The sequence below is a fragment of the Aspergillus udagawae genome, assembly GCF_001078395.1.
Source record: "Aspergillus udagawae IFM 46973 DNA, scaffold_4, whole genome shotgun sequence".
Classification (NCBI taxonomy): Eukaryota; Fungi; Ascomycota; class Eurotiomycetes; order Eurotiales; family Aspergillaceae; genus Aspergillus; species Aspergillus udagawae.
The window spans coordinates 2,007,307-2,026,498 of NW_025091267.1; the positions used below are offsets into that span (position 1 = coordinate 2,007,307).

General features: G+C 49.3%; 3 protein-coding genes across 3 annotated transcripts; all 3 read right to left on the reverse strand.

The window, feature by feature from the left end:
• Positions 1 to 2,372: 2,372 nt before the first annotated feature.
• Aud_006095 (putative protein N-terminal asparagine amidohydrolase) lies at positions 2,373 to 3,521 on the reverse strand (the record flags this gene model as incomplete). The annotated part of the gene is made up of 2 exons (XM_043291002.1): positions 2,373 to 3,268; positions 3,356 to 3,521. The coding sequence occupies 2 exons, from the start codon at positions 3,519 to 3,521 to the stop codon at positions 2,373 to 2,375; spliced, it is 1,062 nt and encodes a 353-aa protein (XP_043146937.1).
• A 644-nt stretch (positions 3,522 to 4,165) lies between these two features.
• Aud_006096 (putative leucine permease transcriptional regulator (SAC3)) lies at positions 4,166 to 8,867 on the reverse strand (the record flags this gene model as incomplete). Its single annotated transcript, XM_043291003.1, has 7 exons — positions 4,166 to 4,818; positions 4,889 to 5,242; positions 5,311 to 6,315; positions 6,458 to 7,418; positions 7,472 to 7,651; positions 7,716 to 8,304; positions 8,560 to 8,867. 7 exons carry the CDS (start codon positions 8,865 to 8,867, stop codon positions 4,166 to 4,168), a joined length of 4,050 nt encoding a protein of 1,349 aa, XP_043146938.1.
• Positions 8,868 to 9,623: 756 nt separating this feature from the next.
• On the reverse strand, positions 9,624 to 11,548 carry Aud_006097 (uncharacterized protein; the record flags this gene model as incomplete). The annotated part of the gene is made up of 5 exons (XM_043291004.1): positions 9,624 to 10,396; positions 10,455 to 10,637; positions 10,694 to 11,140; positions 11,196 to 11,400; positions 11,456 to 11,548. The coding sequence occupies 5 exons, from the start codon at positions 11,546 to 11,548 to the stop codon at positions 9,624 to 9,626; spliced, it is 1,701 nt and encodes a 566-aa protein (XP_043146939.1).
• Positions 11,549 to 19,192: the final 7,644 nt, after the last annotated feature.

The window sequence follows — 19,192 nt, forward strand, 5'->3', positions numbered from 1 at the left end:
CGAGGAAAATAAATAAAGCAGGGTAGTGAGGAAGGAAAAAAAGAATATTTCTCGCGAGTAAACATCCACCAAAAAGAAGATATTGATATGCTGAGAAGTGAGAAGCGAATATACTAAGACGCGTGAGGCTGGACGCGCTGTGTCTCCGCACCATAGCATCAAAACAGACATTGGATGACTCTGAAATCCCAGGAACATGCAATACGCAATTAGATTGATGGAATCAATATGCGCCAACAAGCCAGTTGATGCGCAAACCATCAGTCAGAAAAGAAAACCTCATGGTCGCATAGTCGACATCAGAAACGCGTCATGACGTCTCTGCGACCGAGGTAACAGGGGAAGAGAGGATAGCATCACAAATCGACCTCATCCGGGTCACGGCGGACGAGGCAGAGGCCCAGAGAAGGGCATGGTGAGATGCTTCTGGGGCCTTATTGAAGCTTCTGAAATAGTGGAGTACAGCAGAGGGAAGATGCAATGAAAGATAGAGAGTCGCGAATAGAAGGAGTGAGCTCACTGTACCTTGGGATGGTCTGTCTATCACCTGACAGCAAGTCACCTGCCACGGCAACAACAAGAGGCAGGTATATCGTAGTTCGATCGCGAAGACCAATAATCGAATTTGTTCGCGAGGAAAGACTCAATAAGGAGACGTCCAATGTAAAGACAACGGATGGACCGGATCAGAAAACGAACAGAAAGAAGTGGCGGCTTTTACAATAGAAAGAAGGGATATTTGGAGGAGTAGAGTCGAGTAGTAGAGAGAAGCGCTCACGTGGCGAGGGATGATAATGGGAGCAGAACAGTCGAGGCGGCAGTGGTCCGGTGAGGCGTAACGACCAGAAGCGTAGAGATATCACCTGACTTGGTCCGTTCAAGAACCAGCAGAATGGGCTTTCGCTGTCTCCACCGGAACTTCCCCTTCCACGCTGTTAATGAAGGGGAGTCAACTCTTGCCCAGCATTCAATATCTCTCCCATTAGCTATCTCTTTTACTACCCTCCCTCTTTGTTCTTGGATGTCATGTGCTCCAATCCCGTGCCCCCTCTTCTGCCAATGTCGCTTCTCTCATCGCTGATTGGTTGCTCGGATTACGCTGGGCGGTTGCCGGAGGAGGGGTTCACCCGGGATCACGTGTAACTTTTTAAGACTTTGGTTATTTATCATACCAAATCAGCATGATAACTGTCAAGCAATTGTATGGAGGTTTCCTGGTTATTGAGAGACATGACGAGCACACGGAGGATAAGATGTCTTGTCTATCGGACCTAGTGAATGCACTGAGTCGCGGCCGTTTTCAACAACCACCATTGGTCTCAAGAGAATAGATAGCATCATACCTTTAGTACTCTGTACCTTCACTCCTTCAGTGCTCATCCCGGTCGGGCCGACCCTCCTTTAGGGTGCTGGTAAGGAGCACGGTCCATCTGGAGAACGCCATCGTACAGTAGCGGGATGTACGCCGATGCATGCCATGCCGTAGCCATGTCTCTGATGGTCTCTGTCTCTCGAGTCTCGACCAACGTGCGTGGTTGCAGATCCTCAGATACAGACGAAATCTGAACATGCTTCACACCTGATATCTTTGGCTCACGCTTGTTCAACTATTGCTTGTCTGCAAATACCTAGTCAATTTCAGTTTACCTCAAATGCGACTCCATCTGACCTTTCGTGTCACATGCACATCCACATTACAACCAAACTTTCCCACTTGAAGCGGATGGTGCTTTCCGCAGTGTCGATCAAAAGTCTTCAAGCTTACTCTCGAAGATCATTTTGCTCTAGCTTCCCTCTGAAGGTTGCATTGTTTTTAATACGCGTCCCTTGTTTGACTTGGCTTGAGACAGACCGTCTGATAGGTTGCTGATCCATCGGTCATGAGATAGGCCGTCATCGCTGCCATCCGGGTCCGTCCCAGTAGGGTATGGGCGCCAGTCTCGCATCGGTAGGTAGTACTAAAATGTTCTCTCAAGGGGCTAGCACAGGTGAATCGCTCGTGCATACTTGTCTCGATGAATTTGCGAAGCAGTAAATTCTCATATTCGTAGTCTAGAAATGGTGTCTTTCATTGTCACATGGATGCAGGAGGAGGATGATTATCAACCATTCACATGATTGCTGCCGCTTGTGGCAAGGTTAACCCTATTGACTTCGGGCTGCTTCGCATCAGATACCCAGTGAACGCTGCGTAGGTTTGGACAGTTCTGATATCATATCAAGTATTCCAACACATCGGACAGTCAGAGTCGAAACCATATGACCAATGTGAAAGTCTTCTTCGCCCATGCTCAACAGAAGATGTCTCATCATGTACACCGTCAGAATACACCAGACAGTGTACTCTAGCGCGGCAAAAGAAGCTGCAACCCTCACGTCTGCGACGCCTTAACCAATCCAAACACCGTCTTCGGATCAGCTGTAGTATCAGCAAAGCAAATGCCCTCGGTCGTCGCACCCAGTATATCCCAGCAAAGGATCTTCACGTCGAACGGTAACTCCTCCCCAGCGTCGCCGTCCTGCACCACCCCAGGACGCTGCGTAATAGCGATAATCGCACTCGTCCCCGCATAGCGCACCGATCCCTCCTCTCCACACCTATTCCCAAAGACAATGACAATATTCTTTTCCGTTGCACTTTCGGCCTCATGGCCGTCAAATCCTAGATCAACATCGTGTCGCATCTTCTGCCTGACTAGAGGCCAAAATCTCTTTATCCAGTAATTAAACGTATCCAAATCCGGCTTATCAGCCAGCGCATCCAGCTCCTCCCGGCTCATAAACGTCGTCCAGGCCATCGACAGAATAACCAGCTGGGACTTGGAGTCGATGACCCGATTCGCGAACTCCCAAGCCGTGAAGGGAGCTTCAAATTTATACGGGTTGATATCCATACAGATCCCAAACGACGTAGCCACCCTAGACATCAGCACATCTCCTCCAGCGGAACCAGAGTTGAAGACGAGCTCGTGGAACCCTCGCTCCGCCGTGCCTTCAGACGCCCACGTCTCATCCGTGAAGTAGAGGAACGTCTTGCGGTAATTCAGCAGCACCTCCCCCTCTTCATCCACAACAAGCAAGGAATTATAGTACTTCTCCTGCGGTTGCGCGCTACACTCCCCACCTGCTGCTAGTTCAATCTCGGGATACCCCACGCACACCTTACACCTAAGACGCGTAGCCGTCTCACGGGCCCATGCAGCTGATACGCCCTTCCCCGCCAGCTCAAGGAACGGCCGGATGGCTTCTAGCGAGGGAAAATTGTACCCTAGCCAACAAGAACATGTCACCATTACAGCTCGGATAGGGACATCACAAAACTAGAGTCCACTGCCTCCTGTTCCTGGGTACTCACCCGTCAGAGCCAGTTCGGGCAACACCAGGAGGTCAGGCTTCAGGCTCTCAATCCCGGCTTGAGCGCCCCCGACCACATTGCCGCCTTTCAGCAATTCGTTGGCCCTTTTGATGTTACCGTCGACGTCGCCCACGGTGGGGGCGAATTGTAATGTGGCGATTCGCATTCCTCTGTGTTGAAGCCTAGACAGCTGCGCTAAGCACGAGAGAGGGATTGCCTTCCTGGCTCTTGGCAGAGCCGAGGTGGTAGGAAGATGCCTGGTCAGAGAGGAAGAGGCGAAATGCCGTTGGAGTAGTCCAACATGAAAAAGACTGTGGACCTTGGTTGAGAAAATTGTGCAGAAGTAATGACTTAACTGTCCATTTCTGAGCAGTCAAGTCAGCAAGATAGCTTGGATATGTCTTGTTTAGAAGTTCTCAGTTACAAGATGCGAAAGGACAATACATGCGCCCATTGGAAACCGAATATGGGATCATGTGACTAAAGATACCTGAGGCACCACAATCGATATTTAGTGAGCGTCTCTCTCTAGTCAACTTCCAGGTCTATGTCTCCTTGTGCTTGAAGGAATAATTCGTCACAGAAATATAGGGTATTCTTATAATGCAGTTATGTACGACACACTTGCAGCGCCGGCTGTTAAACTCCAAAATGTAGCAGATACATCCCTTATCAGAAGACCAAAATCCGCAGAAAACGCCGTCGCATAATGCAATCGAGATGAAAGTTTACAGCAAAACAGAAGATCGCCATGGGCTGTTTTGCAAGCGTTTTCACGCTTCAATATGAAACAGAAGGTTATGACAACACCTATTTCTTGCCTGCTCCTTTACTTTTCTTCTCCGGTGTGAAGTTCAGCGGCTTATATGCTAGGCCCTTGCCCCCGGTAAGGCGAATTCTCTGTTCCGTTCGGGACAGGGTACGTCCTAGTCCCAAGTCTCTATCAGGAGCAAGAGCAACATCGTATCCATTGACTTGGTATGAATTCGGCGACTGACTTCGGGAGAAAGAGTGCGAAGATGAAAAGCTGCTGCGAGGGCTGAAAACGGAGCTTCGAGGCTCAGGGTATGTCGACCAATGGTCGAGAAGCCTCGGTCCGCTCCTGAGTGATTCTGCGGCAATTCGGGCAGCAGAAAGGAGGAGTTCATCTTCGTCAACTTGGCGAGGCTTTGGAACTTCAGGTTTCTCCTCCTTTGTAGGCTTTCGAGCTGTCATGGCCTCAATCTGTTCCAATATGGGAAGTTTGGGAAGAGGTTTAATCGAAGACAATGCCATAGATACTTTGCGTGGAGTAGGAGCCTCAGGTTTGGCTATTTTGGGTGCCTTTGGCTCGCTCTGTTTCAGTTCTTGTTCATCTTCTTCGTGGAGAATGCGCTTGCGACTTGTCGAGAAGGTCTGTCGCCTTTTATCGGCAGCTTCTTTCAGGGTGTCTAGCCAAGCGAGGCGTCGTTCATCTTCTAACACTATATGCATGTCAGAGAGACCCGACAGGTAAAAGGAACAGTGATGGATGTGACTAAAGGTGCAACTCACCTAAGATTCCGTCTTCCTTTGTGGTCGGCTCAGGAGAGACGCGAACGGGAACTTCTTCTTGAACAGCACCCACTGTGCTAGGTTCCGCAGAAGAGGGCGATGTGGCGCTAACGGGTTCAGGTGAGCTAGCCTTTGTGAATACTGGCCGAGGTTGCTGCTGCTCAGCGACATCTTCCGCACGAGGCGGCACAGTTTCGTCTGCTAGTGCATTCTGTTCCAGGACTTCCTTTTCCGGTGGAGACTTCAGACTCTCAATCGCATCGGCTGGTTTCTGTTTGGGTGCCTTTATCTCCGCAGGTTTCGCAAACGAGAAAACATTGGTTGAATGAACAGGGTGGACAGCTGCCGGTGAATCTGTCGAGACCATTAGAATTCACAATGATTCTATGCTAAGGACGACGTCGTAGGACAGAAGAACATACCGTCTTTAGCTGGAGCGAACAGGTTACTTGCTTGCGCAAACGGGGATGGTGGGGACGTGGTCTCCGCAGGCTTGAAGAGACTTGGTTGAGGCTTTTCAGCTTCCGATTTTCCGGGGAGAGCATTCTGACCAGCGAGACTGAAGACTGAGCTTGAAATCTGCGGAGCAGAGGATGGCTTGCCAGTATCAAAAATGCTTGTCGAGGGCTGAGCAGCAGTCTGGCCAGGAGCCTGATCAGGTCTAGATATTGATGGTGTTTGAGGAAGGCCGAATGGTGAAGCTGTAGGCGCTGTAGAGGGCTGGAAGAGGTTTGGTACTTTGAACTGGGAAGTAGCCGATGCAAGGGCTGTGTCAGGCTTTCCTGGCGTAAAATTGAATGCTCCTGTCGAAAAGGTCGAGGTTGGTTGCTGACTACTGAATGCAGCAGGCAAGGCTGGGGCCTTCTGCTCAGTCACCGGCGTCTTAAACGGCGCAAAGGGCGAAGATATGTTAGCAAACGGGTTAGAAGGCGCAACTGTGGGCGCTGTTGTGGCACCGGTTGAACTAGTGCCAGAGAACAAGGATGAAAAGGTATTGGCCGGCTCGGGAGTTTGGGTTATATTGGTCATTTGTGTAATCGAAGAAATCGGATTGCTTTGCGTAGGTGCCGCTTCTGTTTTTGTCGTACTCTGTGAAAGTTCTGTGAATGCGTTGCGCAGGCTTGAAGCTGATGTGGGAGACTCAGTAAAGACAGCGCCCTGCGAGACATTACCGTTCGTTTGGATGGCTGGAGGTCGCATTTCATTGTCATCGTCACTCACAAAGAGGGCATCGTCGTCAGTGGGCGCTTCTGGCTCGGGGGCTGGTAGTGCCAGTGAGCGCTGCGGCAGAAAAGAGCTGTCGATCATTCCTAGAGTTGCCGCTTCTTTTATATTCAAGCCGAGTATGATGGCAACCATGCTTCTGCCTGCTCGCTTCGACTCGACATACTTTTCTGAGAATGAGTGTTCGGAAGACGGCTGGAAGGCTATTGATTCAATGTGTCAGTCGAAGTCAGATACGGCCGACATTGAGACGCCTAATAGTATAACTGCCGTAATCCGGTGGGGCGAAAACAGAGCCAGTGAACGAAGGAAAGAAGGCGAGAGTGTTGTCGAGATCACACGTACCAATCGAGTCAACTGGACGGTTGCTCCAGTTCAGATAAAGATTACCATGAGCATTTTCAGCAAACTGTAGATCTTGCTCTTCACAGAATCCAATTGTTTGGCTGTCGTCATCAAAGTGTAAGACTTTGGTCAGTTCGTCGACGGTCCACTCCTCATTCTTGTGCTGTTGAGAAGCGGGATAACGACAGTATCCTTTCCATATTGAACGGATAGCCGTTTGGCGCATGTGGTTGAAATAGGTTTCGGCAACACAGGCCATCAGATACGACACAGCTGGAGAATCAACCAAATGAAAAAAGCGTGTGTAGAAACCCTGTGCAATGGCGTTGGGTCGTTTGGCATCTAGGGTGCCTTGATACTCCCATGTGTTGCCAGCAGCGGCGAACAATTCAAGGGCTACTTGAACCCGAGGCGAACTGCGTAGCTCTGCAGGCCATTTCTGGACGCGGGCTTCTAAATCCGGTCGCTGGTCGTGAATGGAGAATATAATGTAATAGGCCCGGAACTCGTCCTCGTTGGGAAACGCGATGCGCCCTCGATTGTCGTCGTAATAGTACATCAGCGACAACATGGTATTGTTGAGTTGTTCTCGTTCCTGGTGGCGGTCAAAAGGCTCTTCATTCGCAGGACTAGAGAGTAGGTGAAGAGACGCTATGTGGAACCGGGCTATTCTCTCCAAGCATGTGACTGCTATCTTCACGTCCTCCTCCTGGGTGAGTTGCTGCACGGAGAAATCGTTACGAATCGATCGTGTCCGATCCCAGACAAACTTGTGAATCAAGTCAAGAGGCTCAGAACCACCAAGGATATGTCGAATCAGATAGTTGGTTGACTGAAGGAGTGCCTTCGGTGTGCGAATATCAGAAGGAAGCTGTTCGTCGTAGCCAGCAGCTGATCTTCTGAAGCGTTTGAGCATTTTCGTTTCCATATTCTGCAATGTGTTTGTCGCAGGATGAAGAAACTACAGACAGTCAGCTCTTGGATAAGCACCCATACGACATCATCTGCCTGTACCTTTTCGCTTTTGTCTACCATCTTCTGGACGATGCGCTCAACCCGCTCAAACTCGGGACACATGCTTGTGCAGGTGCCGACGGGTGTAATTGCTTGATTCAGGGAAGTAGGTTGATTGGGATCCGCCATCTGCCCTTTCCTGATTGCCTGTTCCCTTTGCTTCGCCCTATCAAGCTTGAGCTGCAAGCTGTCAGTCCAGAATCCCTAGCCAATGGTGAAAATCCAGCATGGAAGAATCTCCTACCTTTTCATATCGGTCATTGTAACTGTTCAGAATTGCTATGTCTTCCACTGGCACAGCAGAGCCATCCACACCATTCGTTCCATTTGACGGAAATTGTAGTCGAGGGTCTCTGCTAGAATCGACCATACTACCAGCAAATCCAGAGGGTACCCCGAATGCACCAGACGAGCCATTCACAACACCAGGAGATGCCGGTTTCTGCTGCGGAGCCTGTCCACGAAATGGAGAAGAGGAGGGTTGGCTCTGCTTCAACTGGGAGAAAGGCGATGCGGCAGCTCCTGCGGGAGCCGCGTTTGAGTCTGGTTTGCGCCAGGTGTTAGTCGCGGGACCAGCGCCTCGGCCATGACCACGGAGAGATCTCATTGCCGACGAGGCCCCTCGGCCTCGGCCACGCGCGTTGGATGATTTGGACTGGTAGGGAGTAGCCCGACTGAATGAGCCACCGCGCCCTCGACCCGCCGGGGCCGTTGTTCCATCTTTCTGGGCGAGGCCAGCGAACGGGTTCGCTGGGCCTGCCATTCCGAGTAACGTGGTGGCAAAGACGTTGACAGATCTCAGTACCTTTTCACCAGGGGTGTCGAGTCGTAGTCTATTCGTTTTATCGTCTTGTTCGGAGAAGGAGGTTGATTTTATGGGTCACGGAAAGGAAGCTGGTGAATCAAGTATCCTAAAAATACTGACCTCCAATAACAGTTCGGAGGGCGTAACAACGCAGTTAGTTTGAGAAGCTAATGGAGAAAGACTGTCAACTGCGAAGCAACACAACAGAGGGGGAAGATAATGCCAGAACCCAAAGTGCTCACGCATATCGAACTCCAAACCAGGAAAAGCCATGACGCAATACCTTTGTATCTTAATTTCCGGCCTCGGCGCGTTCAAGAGAAGAAGACGGGGCTGCTGAGAAACCGGTGTCGAAAGCTGGTCTCGTCCCAGAGGTTGGCGATGGCCAAACACTTCGACTTTGCGGCGTGAGGAGATGTGAACTCCGTGCCAACGGCCATCGAATCGCGGCGCGAACCCGCTGGATGAACAGTTGCGGAAACTTGTCGCCCAGTGATATGCCGTCTGTCGAATACTCAGTTCATTCTTATCTGTTCGGCGTGGTAGACCGGTGGAGAGAGGCGATACGGGCTCGTTGTTGCCGTCGCTCATCTAGGTCTCTGGAGACTCTGGGCTTCGGGAAGGCGTCAACACTCGCGCCAACTGAATAGGTGCTAGCGCCACTTGCCGCGCGTTTAGATCCACCCTTCATACTACTCTGTATGCCCCTACACTTTAAAGTCCAGAATCATACATAGTGATCATTGTATTTTGAACAACAAAACTAATCCAAAAACCGATCGCTGTTATAATGAAACACCTTCATGCCTCGTTACCTCTCATCCAGCCCATCGGCGTTCAAAGAGAACGAGCTTCGCCACAAGCGCCTCGCTGCCAATTGTCTAAATCATTATAAAAAAAAAAAAAAGAGTTGAAATGAACAAAACACAAAAACATCACCCATATTTGCATCTCACGCCATCTGGCGTTATCTCCAACCAAAGTTTTGAACGTATGTATAAGGAAAAAAAAAGACATAGTCAAACATAGAACAAGCAACGACTATATGTACTAAACGAAGAATTGGAAGTCATTGACAGGTACCTGCCATATAAAGCCACGGAGGCTCCAGCGTTCGATGTGTCATGGCAGCCACTTGGCGTGGAACAAGCCTGATGGCTAAGTCCGCATTGACAACAAAGTCAGGGACTGAGAAAGGAGCAGAAGAAAAGTCGGGATAACCATCATCAGTAAACCGAAACTCCAGGGCTGCAGGAAGGCAAAGCAGTGGTCGAGGATCAATCATTTAACATCATGCATTTGGTCTATTTGAGTCCAACCGTCCGGATCCATCCACTTGTGGCCACATCAGCTAGAATGAGGGACCTGCTGCGATGGATCACGAGGATGACTCAAGGATCCTGTGCGGAAAGAAGGGCCTCTCATGCTCATGCTATCCATGCTTGAAGGCCTGTCTTGAGGCAGGTTCGGCAGGCTGTGAGCCATGTGAGGCATTTCCTGGGGATGAGACGTCGGGGTCATGGGAAGCTGATATGACATAGTAGGCTGAGACATGGCGTGACTGGGTGTAGTACCATACTCCATTGGGTTGAAGAGATTCTGTCGGAATGAAGGCGCCCAAGGGTCGAAGCTAGCCGAGTGCTGCATGGGCAGGGGTGCTTGGCGGTGGTGGGAAATCGGCTCCGGAGCGGAAGAGGTGATGGGTGCCTGTGTCAAATAATCGAAAGCGGCAGGTGCCTCATTGGGGCTGACCAGTGCCGTTGTTGCAGGGGTTCTGAGCATCTGTTGAGATGCATAATCTTCGGTATACTCAGATGTCGTAGGAAAGAAGGTCCGATCATCCCGGGGGGTCTCGCCGAAGCTCAAAGACTCGGGTAAAGGAAACAACTGGTTTCTGTCATCTCCCATATTCATTGCGCGACTTGGTGCCGCCATGCCCATGTGTTCGACTGAGTTCGACATCATGCTGTCTGAGTTCACCTCAGAGTGGTGAATGGGCATTGCCTCATCCGCATTATCGTCTTCTTGTTCATGCTTCTGGTCCGGATCAACATTGGACTCAGCATCTTTCTCTTTCGGGTTCGACTCTCGGTTGACAACATATACGATCGTGTTGGCATCTGAGGCTCGTCAACAGCTGTCAAAATGAATTCCATGGATAGGAAATGCCACACGTACCGACTTCTCCTCTTTCATAGCGTTCTTCCATCCTCCTCACTCTGAAGACCTCGTCCAAGATTTGGAGTCTGTGGGGGCCTCTGAGCTGCCGCTTGCAGTCGTGGGCAATTTCCTGCAATTGATCCGTGGTAATTCCGAATCTTCCAAGCTTGCGGATGATATGAATCAACAGAGACAGGCGTTCTAAATATGTCAGCAGGTTACTTGACACAGGAGATTTTCTGGGGAGGTACACGTACGATCCTTTCGAAGATGATCCGGCTCCTTGTGAACCACTTCGGCGGGCCACCATTCGGGCTTTGTCTTTTCTGGGTCCCCCTTCTTACCTGGAGGGGCTCCCGCGGGGGGTTTACCTCCGTTGTAGGGGTGCTTGACTTGCTTTCTTGGCTCGATGAACTTAATGAATGCCTTTGCAATCTGACGACAGTTGAGCTGCTGGAAATGCTTCAAAGATCTCTCATAGTAGTCGAGGACTTTGGGAGTATCACCGATTTCGAGCCCGACCATGTCCACTGATCCACAAGAGGGCGTTTCCTCAACGGGACCTGAGAACTGAACGGATGGCGACACACCGTACATAGAGTGGGCTGGGGAGTTTCTGCGCCGCTTGTTCTGACGGTAGGGCAAGTGACCAAGCGGTTGTTGAGGATCATAGCTATATGGTGTGGCATCGGCACCTGACGGCCCTGTTCAAATGAGATCAGCGGGAATATCGAACTTGTGTGTAGAAGATCTACATACTTCGAACCATGGGGCGCTGATACCCGATCTTGGCCCCGAGGATTTCCAAAAATCTTTCACGGACTTCGGGTGTGAATACTGTCCCATTTTGCTCCTGGATAGACGGAGACTCCGTTACCTTGAGTCTACCCATGTTGTCCAGATAGATCATGGCGTAGTGGGCATAAGGGATGTTGATCGACGAACGCACGGATAGACCCATGGGCTATGTAGGGCAGGAGTCAGCTCTGTATGTCTTTCCAATACGGGGTCTCACTTACCGGGACATTATCCCAGCCGTTGACATCGTCCTGCATGCATGACGCTGGCCTTTTGCTGGAGCCCACCCCAGGAGCAGGTGCGCTGAACACCATTGTGTAATTCGAGAGGTTAACGTTGACAAAGGTAACGCAGGTCGCGATTGAGCAGGTATATTGTTGGATTATCTGGAGTTGAAGGTTGCTCAGGCAGTACGGTTACTGAATTGCCGAGAGGTATATAGTGTTCAACACATGAAGATGCCGTCGAGTTCTGGGCGAGTATATAGCTGCGATGACGGCAATATATATTGACTTGGAGGTCTTTGTTCTGTCTTCCAACGAGATCACACCCAGATGATCCGAGATGGTGATGAGGCTGCAGAGATCCAGGTCTAGTGAAGCCATGGCAGGACGCCAAAGGCCGCTGATTAGCTTTGGTTTGACACTTGGAAAGGTGCAGCATGCCAGAAGCCTCAAGGGGAAACAAGGTACAGCAATGAGAAAGGCCAAAATTGAAATAAGAACGTCCAGACGCAAGCGAAAGCCAGCACTGCGGTTCGAGTCCATGACCCCGCCATCTACTGTAGTTTGCTTCTGAAGGCAGACGAGCCATTTCGAGGCAGATTGACGCCCATCAAACAGATTTGAGAGGGGGCAGTATGCGTGACAAGTGACGGCATGCTACTCACAGGATGCACCCAGACGAGAACGGAGGTCAAACACCCAACGGGGCTCGAGAGCAAGCAATCAAGGTCGGCCCGGGAAGGTGGGAGATGCTGCAAGATGGATGCTGGCAACCGATTTCGTCACACAGATGGGCGGGTGTTACAAGCAGCAACAGAGTTGGAACTAGATCAAGAGTACTTGGCCCTTTTCTTTGTTTTCTGCTCCGGGGATATGTATGGTAAATGAGAATGGTGACACGAAGTCAAGTCAAGAGAAAGGACAATTGATGATTGACAGATGAGGGGTTACCCAATAGCTCAAGGGAACACTCGATATCCTCAAGGAGAGAAGAAGTAGATGAGAAGAAGAAGGATTGGAGCTCTGAGACGGGGGAACTGGCAGTTTTTCAGTGTTGGCGATGTGAGATTGGAATGCCTGTGCATCCAGCTGGATATTGATGATAGTGATCGAATATTGACCACAAGAACTAGAAGCGCCATCTGGGACTTTTTTTCAGAATTTATTATTATTATTATTTCCTTATTTTTATTAATATTTTATTTTATTTCATTTTGAGACCCCTCTCTCATAGTCAAGCTGCCATCGAATCGAAGGCCCGTCCCGATTTGGCCATCTGAGACTCCGACTTAGTGGATGACCCGCCAACATGGATGATCCTTGGAGCGCATCAAACTCGAAACGCAAGATAGTCTACAGCTGCTAAAAAAGCGCTGGTCCAGAGCTGCGGGCTGCATCTCTGAGGCAAGGACATGCAGTAGTAGGGCGGTATCCGTACTTCTTTTATTTATTTCTTTTTGTAAGTTATTATAGTTGTTATAGTTGTTATATGAATTTCTTTCCTCCTTATTTATCAAAATTATTTCTTTTTTTTTCTTTCTTTTTCTTTTCTTTCTTTTTTTTTTTTTTGGCAGCCATTATTTGCATGGGCATATTCCTCATATTTACCCATAGTTGTAGATCGTTCTAACCACTCCTTAAGCCTTCTGCTCGACTAGTAGGTAGGCTTTGTTCGGAGGATGCTATTCAAAAGCACCGTGGCTTACGGATGGTTGCTCCATAGCGAGAGCACAGGAACGCTGTTCTCTAGATTGGACATCTAAAGTTCAGACTCGATGTCTATAGAGTACTTGCTCAGATGGCCATCAAACGCACATCTACAACAAATGATTACTATACCTGCCTGGGAGGAATCAACCCACAAAAAAAAAAAAAAAAAAAAAGCCCATATTGGTCAGTCTGCCTGAGTAAGTAATCGTCCCTAGTCTATACAGTACTCGACGGGTATTTTTACAAAATGACAAGAGCACCAGAGCCATAATAGCAGAAGGGGGAGTTGCTTTATTAACAGATCAACTAGTTTGTGGTTAGTCAGGACTCTTAACAGCCACTTAGGCCTGGGGGATAAAGTTCCTGGGACGCCATTAGCAGTGTCCGCTTGGGGCCCGCTCGCCATTAGAAACAGTCTTTGACAGCCAGTCGCTTCCCGATAAAAATCGTTTGTTTTTCCAAACACTGGGGATCGGGGCTGTCAGTTGGAATTGCTGCCCATGCAGTGGTAACTTATACTCATCTGTGCTTCGACGTGCTCTCATGGATATTGCCTGTGGATCAAATTGGTTGACATCTTTCCCGGACTGAGCGCCATGCTATGGAGCAATATTTCTTCTTTACCTATGGATATTGAATCCCGATCCCGCCTAGTCTCTTGTTCGGTACTTCTGTCTAGTCTTCTTCAGCGCACAATTCTTAGCATACCTATCCATTCTCCTCTGTACAGTCCCCTCTACTTACAGTACGTGGAGTACCCCAAACTGACAGAAACCTCAGCCAATCCTTCCAGTATTCTCCATCAGTTTCCCCGGTTGATTTGCATACTGTACGACATGACTCCATAGATCAACCAGAAAATATCCTACCTACCAGAACCACAGCCGCGATTTGTAAACAGACTTGTTCCCTGAAGAAAGAAGATACCGTGCACAGGCCACAGACCCGTAACCTTCAGAATCAAACTTCAGGGTGGTTTCCTTTCGTCCAAGTCCCACATCGCGCACGCTTGGACCAGAATCTTTGCAATCTAGCCCCAAGAAGTAAGTATTAGCATCCAAAGCTCCGTATCTAGCCTATCCATGTGTCTTCCGCACCATGTACTGCCCCTCTACGTGCATACGTACAATTACAGCGTAACAGCGACGATCCAGTACCTCGTACAATACTGTGTGGCTAAGTCTACTGCACCTGAGCATACCTATACGCAGAATCCGTTGCTGCTCAGCCTCGAAGAGCTCGGAGACCCCGAGTCATGGCCACAGTCAGTAAATCACTAGCCACATCCTGCGTCTTGCACATTGTACGTGATAACGCACGCACAATCTTGGTAAATACCCCGTACTCAATATTCAACGACAGCGAGATCTCCTCGCCACCAGGCGTTACACTCATCGAGCATGTAAACTCGAATTCACGCTTCTAGCGGTTTCCATGATTGACCTCACGGCCCTCCCATCGTACTTCTGCACACACATTAAGCATAATGGCATCATACGGGACAGGGTTACCAGCAAGGACAAGAATTCTGATATTCTACGGAGTTGATCCTATAGGTAGTTTCCATTACTCCCAAAGGAGACACGATTGCGAGTAGGGAACCGATCAAAGTACCTAAGCTAAGGTACAGACTATGACTACGGACTAATGGTGGATTGGATTTGGCGCCAGATTACGATTGACTAGGGGGAAGGAACCGGGGCCGTCCTGATCATGGACGGATCTTATCGACTTGTGCCCCGAACGCTAGTCGAGGGGACATGGGCCAATCAGAGAGCTTGAGAAGCATCTTGGGCGCTTTCTCCAGAGGAAGGTTGGAGGGGAGATGGCCCTGAAGAGGCTTGTGCATAACCCGGCATCCTGGGAAGGGGAAAATCCAGAACCCAAATCGGTCGTAAGCTTTAACCCTTAGAGTTTTGACTTTTGTACGATTTTCTGTCTACCGTGAAGAGTTCGAAATGTTATTATTGGAGGTTCGGATGAAGAATGGTTACTGTTTTGAGCTACGAAGTACAATGGCTGATGAGATCCGAATCATGAAAAGGGGTAATTCCATTTGCGCCACTTATGCGCCTACACAAACTACTGACTAATCTGAACAAAGAAAAGAAAACCCTAGAATCAACATGGGATTCGAGTCGACAAATCAGGGCGGGGGAGCAGTCTGAAAGCTGGATTCTAACAGTAACATTTTCCTTTTCCTTGACCGGGGGATGGCATCTTCCATCTAATTACGCAGTAGTTCAATAGGGCCCAGTCAATTCGTCACTATTACTTGACAGTCGAAAAGAGTGCTCCGTACTGGGTACTGTGGTAGCAGGGACAACGAAAAAGCAATAGCAGGAAAACCAAGGTCTCGGGCTTTGATGTCAATGGCAGCAACGTTGACGTTCGTCTGCAGTGTCAGGTTACTTGCCACTGACCTCACCGCAGCCAATGCGATTTCATCAGCCATCTATTCGCGACGATCTAGGAGACAATGACCTCGATTTTAGCCCCAACCCTGGACGAGTGCGACTCCTCAACGTCACTGCCTGTCACTGAATTAGCTTCTATTCAACCCAGGATCCAAAGGAAAGGTAAAGTAAACCCCGAGGAGCAATAAAGTCCGATCCTTAGCCAAGACCAGATACGGCTTCCTCATTGGGACAATTTGTCATGATGCGCACACTAGTAACTAGTTCAAGAGCACAGTACTTAGTACGCAAAGTACTAGGCTACTATAAGCGTGGTCATGGTAGAGTAATAGTAGGTGTGGTCCTTGTCCGTACTTCGGGTAGCCCGGGCTTTTCAGGCACCGCTGACATGGTAACTCTTATAGTCTATCCTTGGCTATATCGCTAGTAACCGTCTAGGGAATGACAGGCTAGTCTGACTCTCAAACAGTCGAGATGATCTTCGAAGGCACAAAACGTCAACGTTGCAGCTTGAAGGATTTGTATTTGGGCATCAGGAGTAAGACGGCCATATTCAGCTAGAGCATGGATGAGGTCCAGTAGAAGCTCAGGGATTACCTCCTAGTCAACAACAAAAGGGCGAATGCTACCTTAATGTCGCTCGGAAATATATTTAGTAACCTAATAATCAACAGGACCATCATCCACAATGAAGGAGCACTTGGCGACACTCCACTGTCATCTCATGACACAGAATTTGCTGATAAGATCTCATCCGATCCAAGTTTATGACACGGTTGTATATTTCGATCAGGGAGTAAATCTCAAACAATTGTTCATTAGAACTCTCAAACAGAGTCGTGCATAAGTACTCTGAATCTAATGATAGTACATAATGACTCTGTTGCTTCGAGTAGATTGAGGATCGCCCATTATTCCCCTGCTCTTTCTTTCTTTCTTTCTTTTTTTGTTTCCTTTTTTTGTTTCCTTTTTTTCAGCCATGCGATCCAATACGAGGGCCACCATAAAGTACTATATATTTTGTAGACATTATACCCTAAGTGGCTCTCAGCCAAGCAAGCAGATGACCAAGCCCCTGACCGACCTTACCTGCCAGACTCCGAACTTTGATTGCTGTGACAGGGTTCAGAGTCTAGACTGGTGGATCAGGAACCCGTTTATTGAGACAACTATTACGGATTGATGACCTGGGATTCAGGCATAATTCAAGACGCACGATGCATGATCTCTTCCAGTTCGAACTACTCGCCAGTTGGCATGACCGACCGATGACATTATCCATACATCTGGCGGTGTCAACCGTCAACGTGGCCAAGCGACAGACTCTGTACATGGGAACGGTGTGCAATATAACTGTATGATATACATGATGTAAGGCATTGTGGAAAAGGCTCACCGCCACGTTTGTTGTCACGACTCATGAGGGACGTTGGCGAAAAATTTTAATCATGCACGACTGCATGCGTCCACAATCAAGCAAAGTCAAACCTTTACCCTGCTTAGCTGATATGACAGTTGTCAGTTGTCAGGCGGACGTTGGACTTTCTTCTTCACTCCCAAGATAGACCAACTTAATTTCTCTGGGAAATTCCTCACCGATCATAGTGATATCGTTATAGGTCATGGTATCTAGCAAGGGAGCGCGCGCTTGCCGCGGAGCCGAAAGAATGAAAAGTACCAAATTGCACACTCGAGTCCAATGCATCACGAATTCTGACTGGCTGCTAACCCATACACAGGATGAAACCGAACAAACGATCCATTTTTGGCCATTGGATGTTCGTATATCAGGAATGGTGGGGTACTTTCACCATGAGCCTTGATGGAGGAGATCAACGTGCAACCAAACGCGAGACCGGATTGCCCGTTTGATTGATTGACAGCCACTGAGTTCTCGACTGGGCCTACCTATCACTGTCAGCAAGGCGCTACTATCTCTAGTTCCTGAGCGATGTGGGTGTGATACCCACCGTCGGTAGCTGCCGCTACCATAAAGGGTAACGTACGCAAGCCTTCGGATCCTGTAGCCTCATAGCCCTGTCTGTCACTGTCAGAAGAAGCGAGTGGCTTCCCAAATAATGGGCACAGGGGGAGACTAATTCAACTTCAATGTCCTACAACTCCGCGGGAGTGCGACCACAACCTCTGCCGCCATGGTGATTTCACACGACAATGATGACGAAAATTTCCCAATGCACCGGTCCATCACCCCTGATAAGGCCGACAGGCAGATCCCGCGCCGGCGGGGGGATTGTACTTATTCACGGAAGAGATAAATAAATCAACCAATGACGTTCCGCCGTAACCGAGTTTTCGAGGTTGGCTCCTGGTAAGCCCTCAAGGCTACGGAGTAAACAGGTTGTTGGGTCAAGCTAAGTGACCGGGGAGTACTGTTTATTGGGAATCTTTACAGGGTGTTGAAGAACGCGAAAGAAGAAAAATGAATGATACATGCGCAATCTACGGCGAGAATACGTAGTTCTACACTATTGCTCTATCATCGAACGCCTCGATGTAAATCAAGACAACCCCATGCAGATACCAACGATGCAGCAAAGCCCTATTGCGTCATTGGAAAAGCCAGATAGAGGTGTATGGATTAAAAGTCTCCGAACTGCTAGGAACAGGATGGAGGGGGGGGTTGGTGAGTGGAGTTTGAGAGAGGGGTTCGAAATCGAGCCCAAGAATGGGTCACGTTGGACCGGGCCGGTTGGTCTAGGGAGAATAAGTAGCCGAAGGCCTTGGGGGCTTGAGGTTTGTCGTCATCCGCAGTACTTTGTGCTATGGTTTCAAGGACGGTTTACTGTCAAAGCCAACTGGTCAATGTAACATACTTAAAGACACGGGCCCCTCATAGACACTAGCAGCATTGTGCATATTCCAGAAAGGGGAATCGCAAAAGAGTTGCCTGTCTGCCTTTAGGTAAGGTAGTCACTTTGGAAATCATTGACCGTTTCGTTACTAGCATGACCTTTTTTGGGTCGATTGTTATGTCCATTACAGAGTGCCAAGGGGTTAGTCACAGAGACTTCATGGTTACAAGGAACTTGATTGCACCGTCGGTCAAGCATAAGTACGGGAAAACTGATAGTCAAAGACCCACAGCCCAATGGGATAGCGGGATAAGTGGATAGTAGCAGGGCACGGCCCGGGGAGCGCGGACCGAACGTCGTCAACGCTTGTCATCAAAACCAAGTACGATAGGCCATGTCAATCCTCCAGAGTCCAGACTCCCCGCTGTCCACCTGATACTCGCACACTGACGGACATGCGCAATCATTGGAGCGCCAACCGCGATCTCTTGTCCATAGCCTGAGAACCGATCCGGTTTCCCTTCCCCTGGGTTACGCTAAGAGCACTTATTTTCCCAAGCTGTCCCTGTGCATGCCTACAATCAATTTGGCGCAAAAGTACTGCCTGTGCAAAGTACATTGTGTGTTGGTAGTTGAATGCCTCGCTCCTTTCCCCTGCGTCAGCTTCTTTCCTGTGTCAGGGACGGGGATCCAAGTGCCAGGTAGATGGGATGAGCTCCCTTGCAAGGCGACGCAGACCCTAGCCATTTCAGCCGCGTGCTATCACCGCCCGCTCTCTCCTTCCCTGGCAGGGA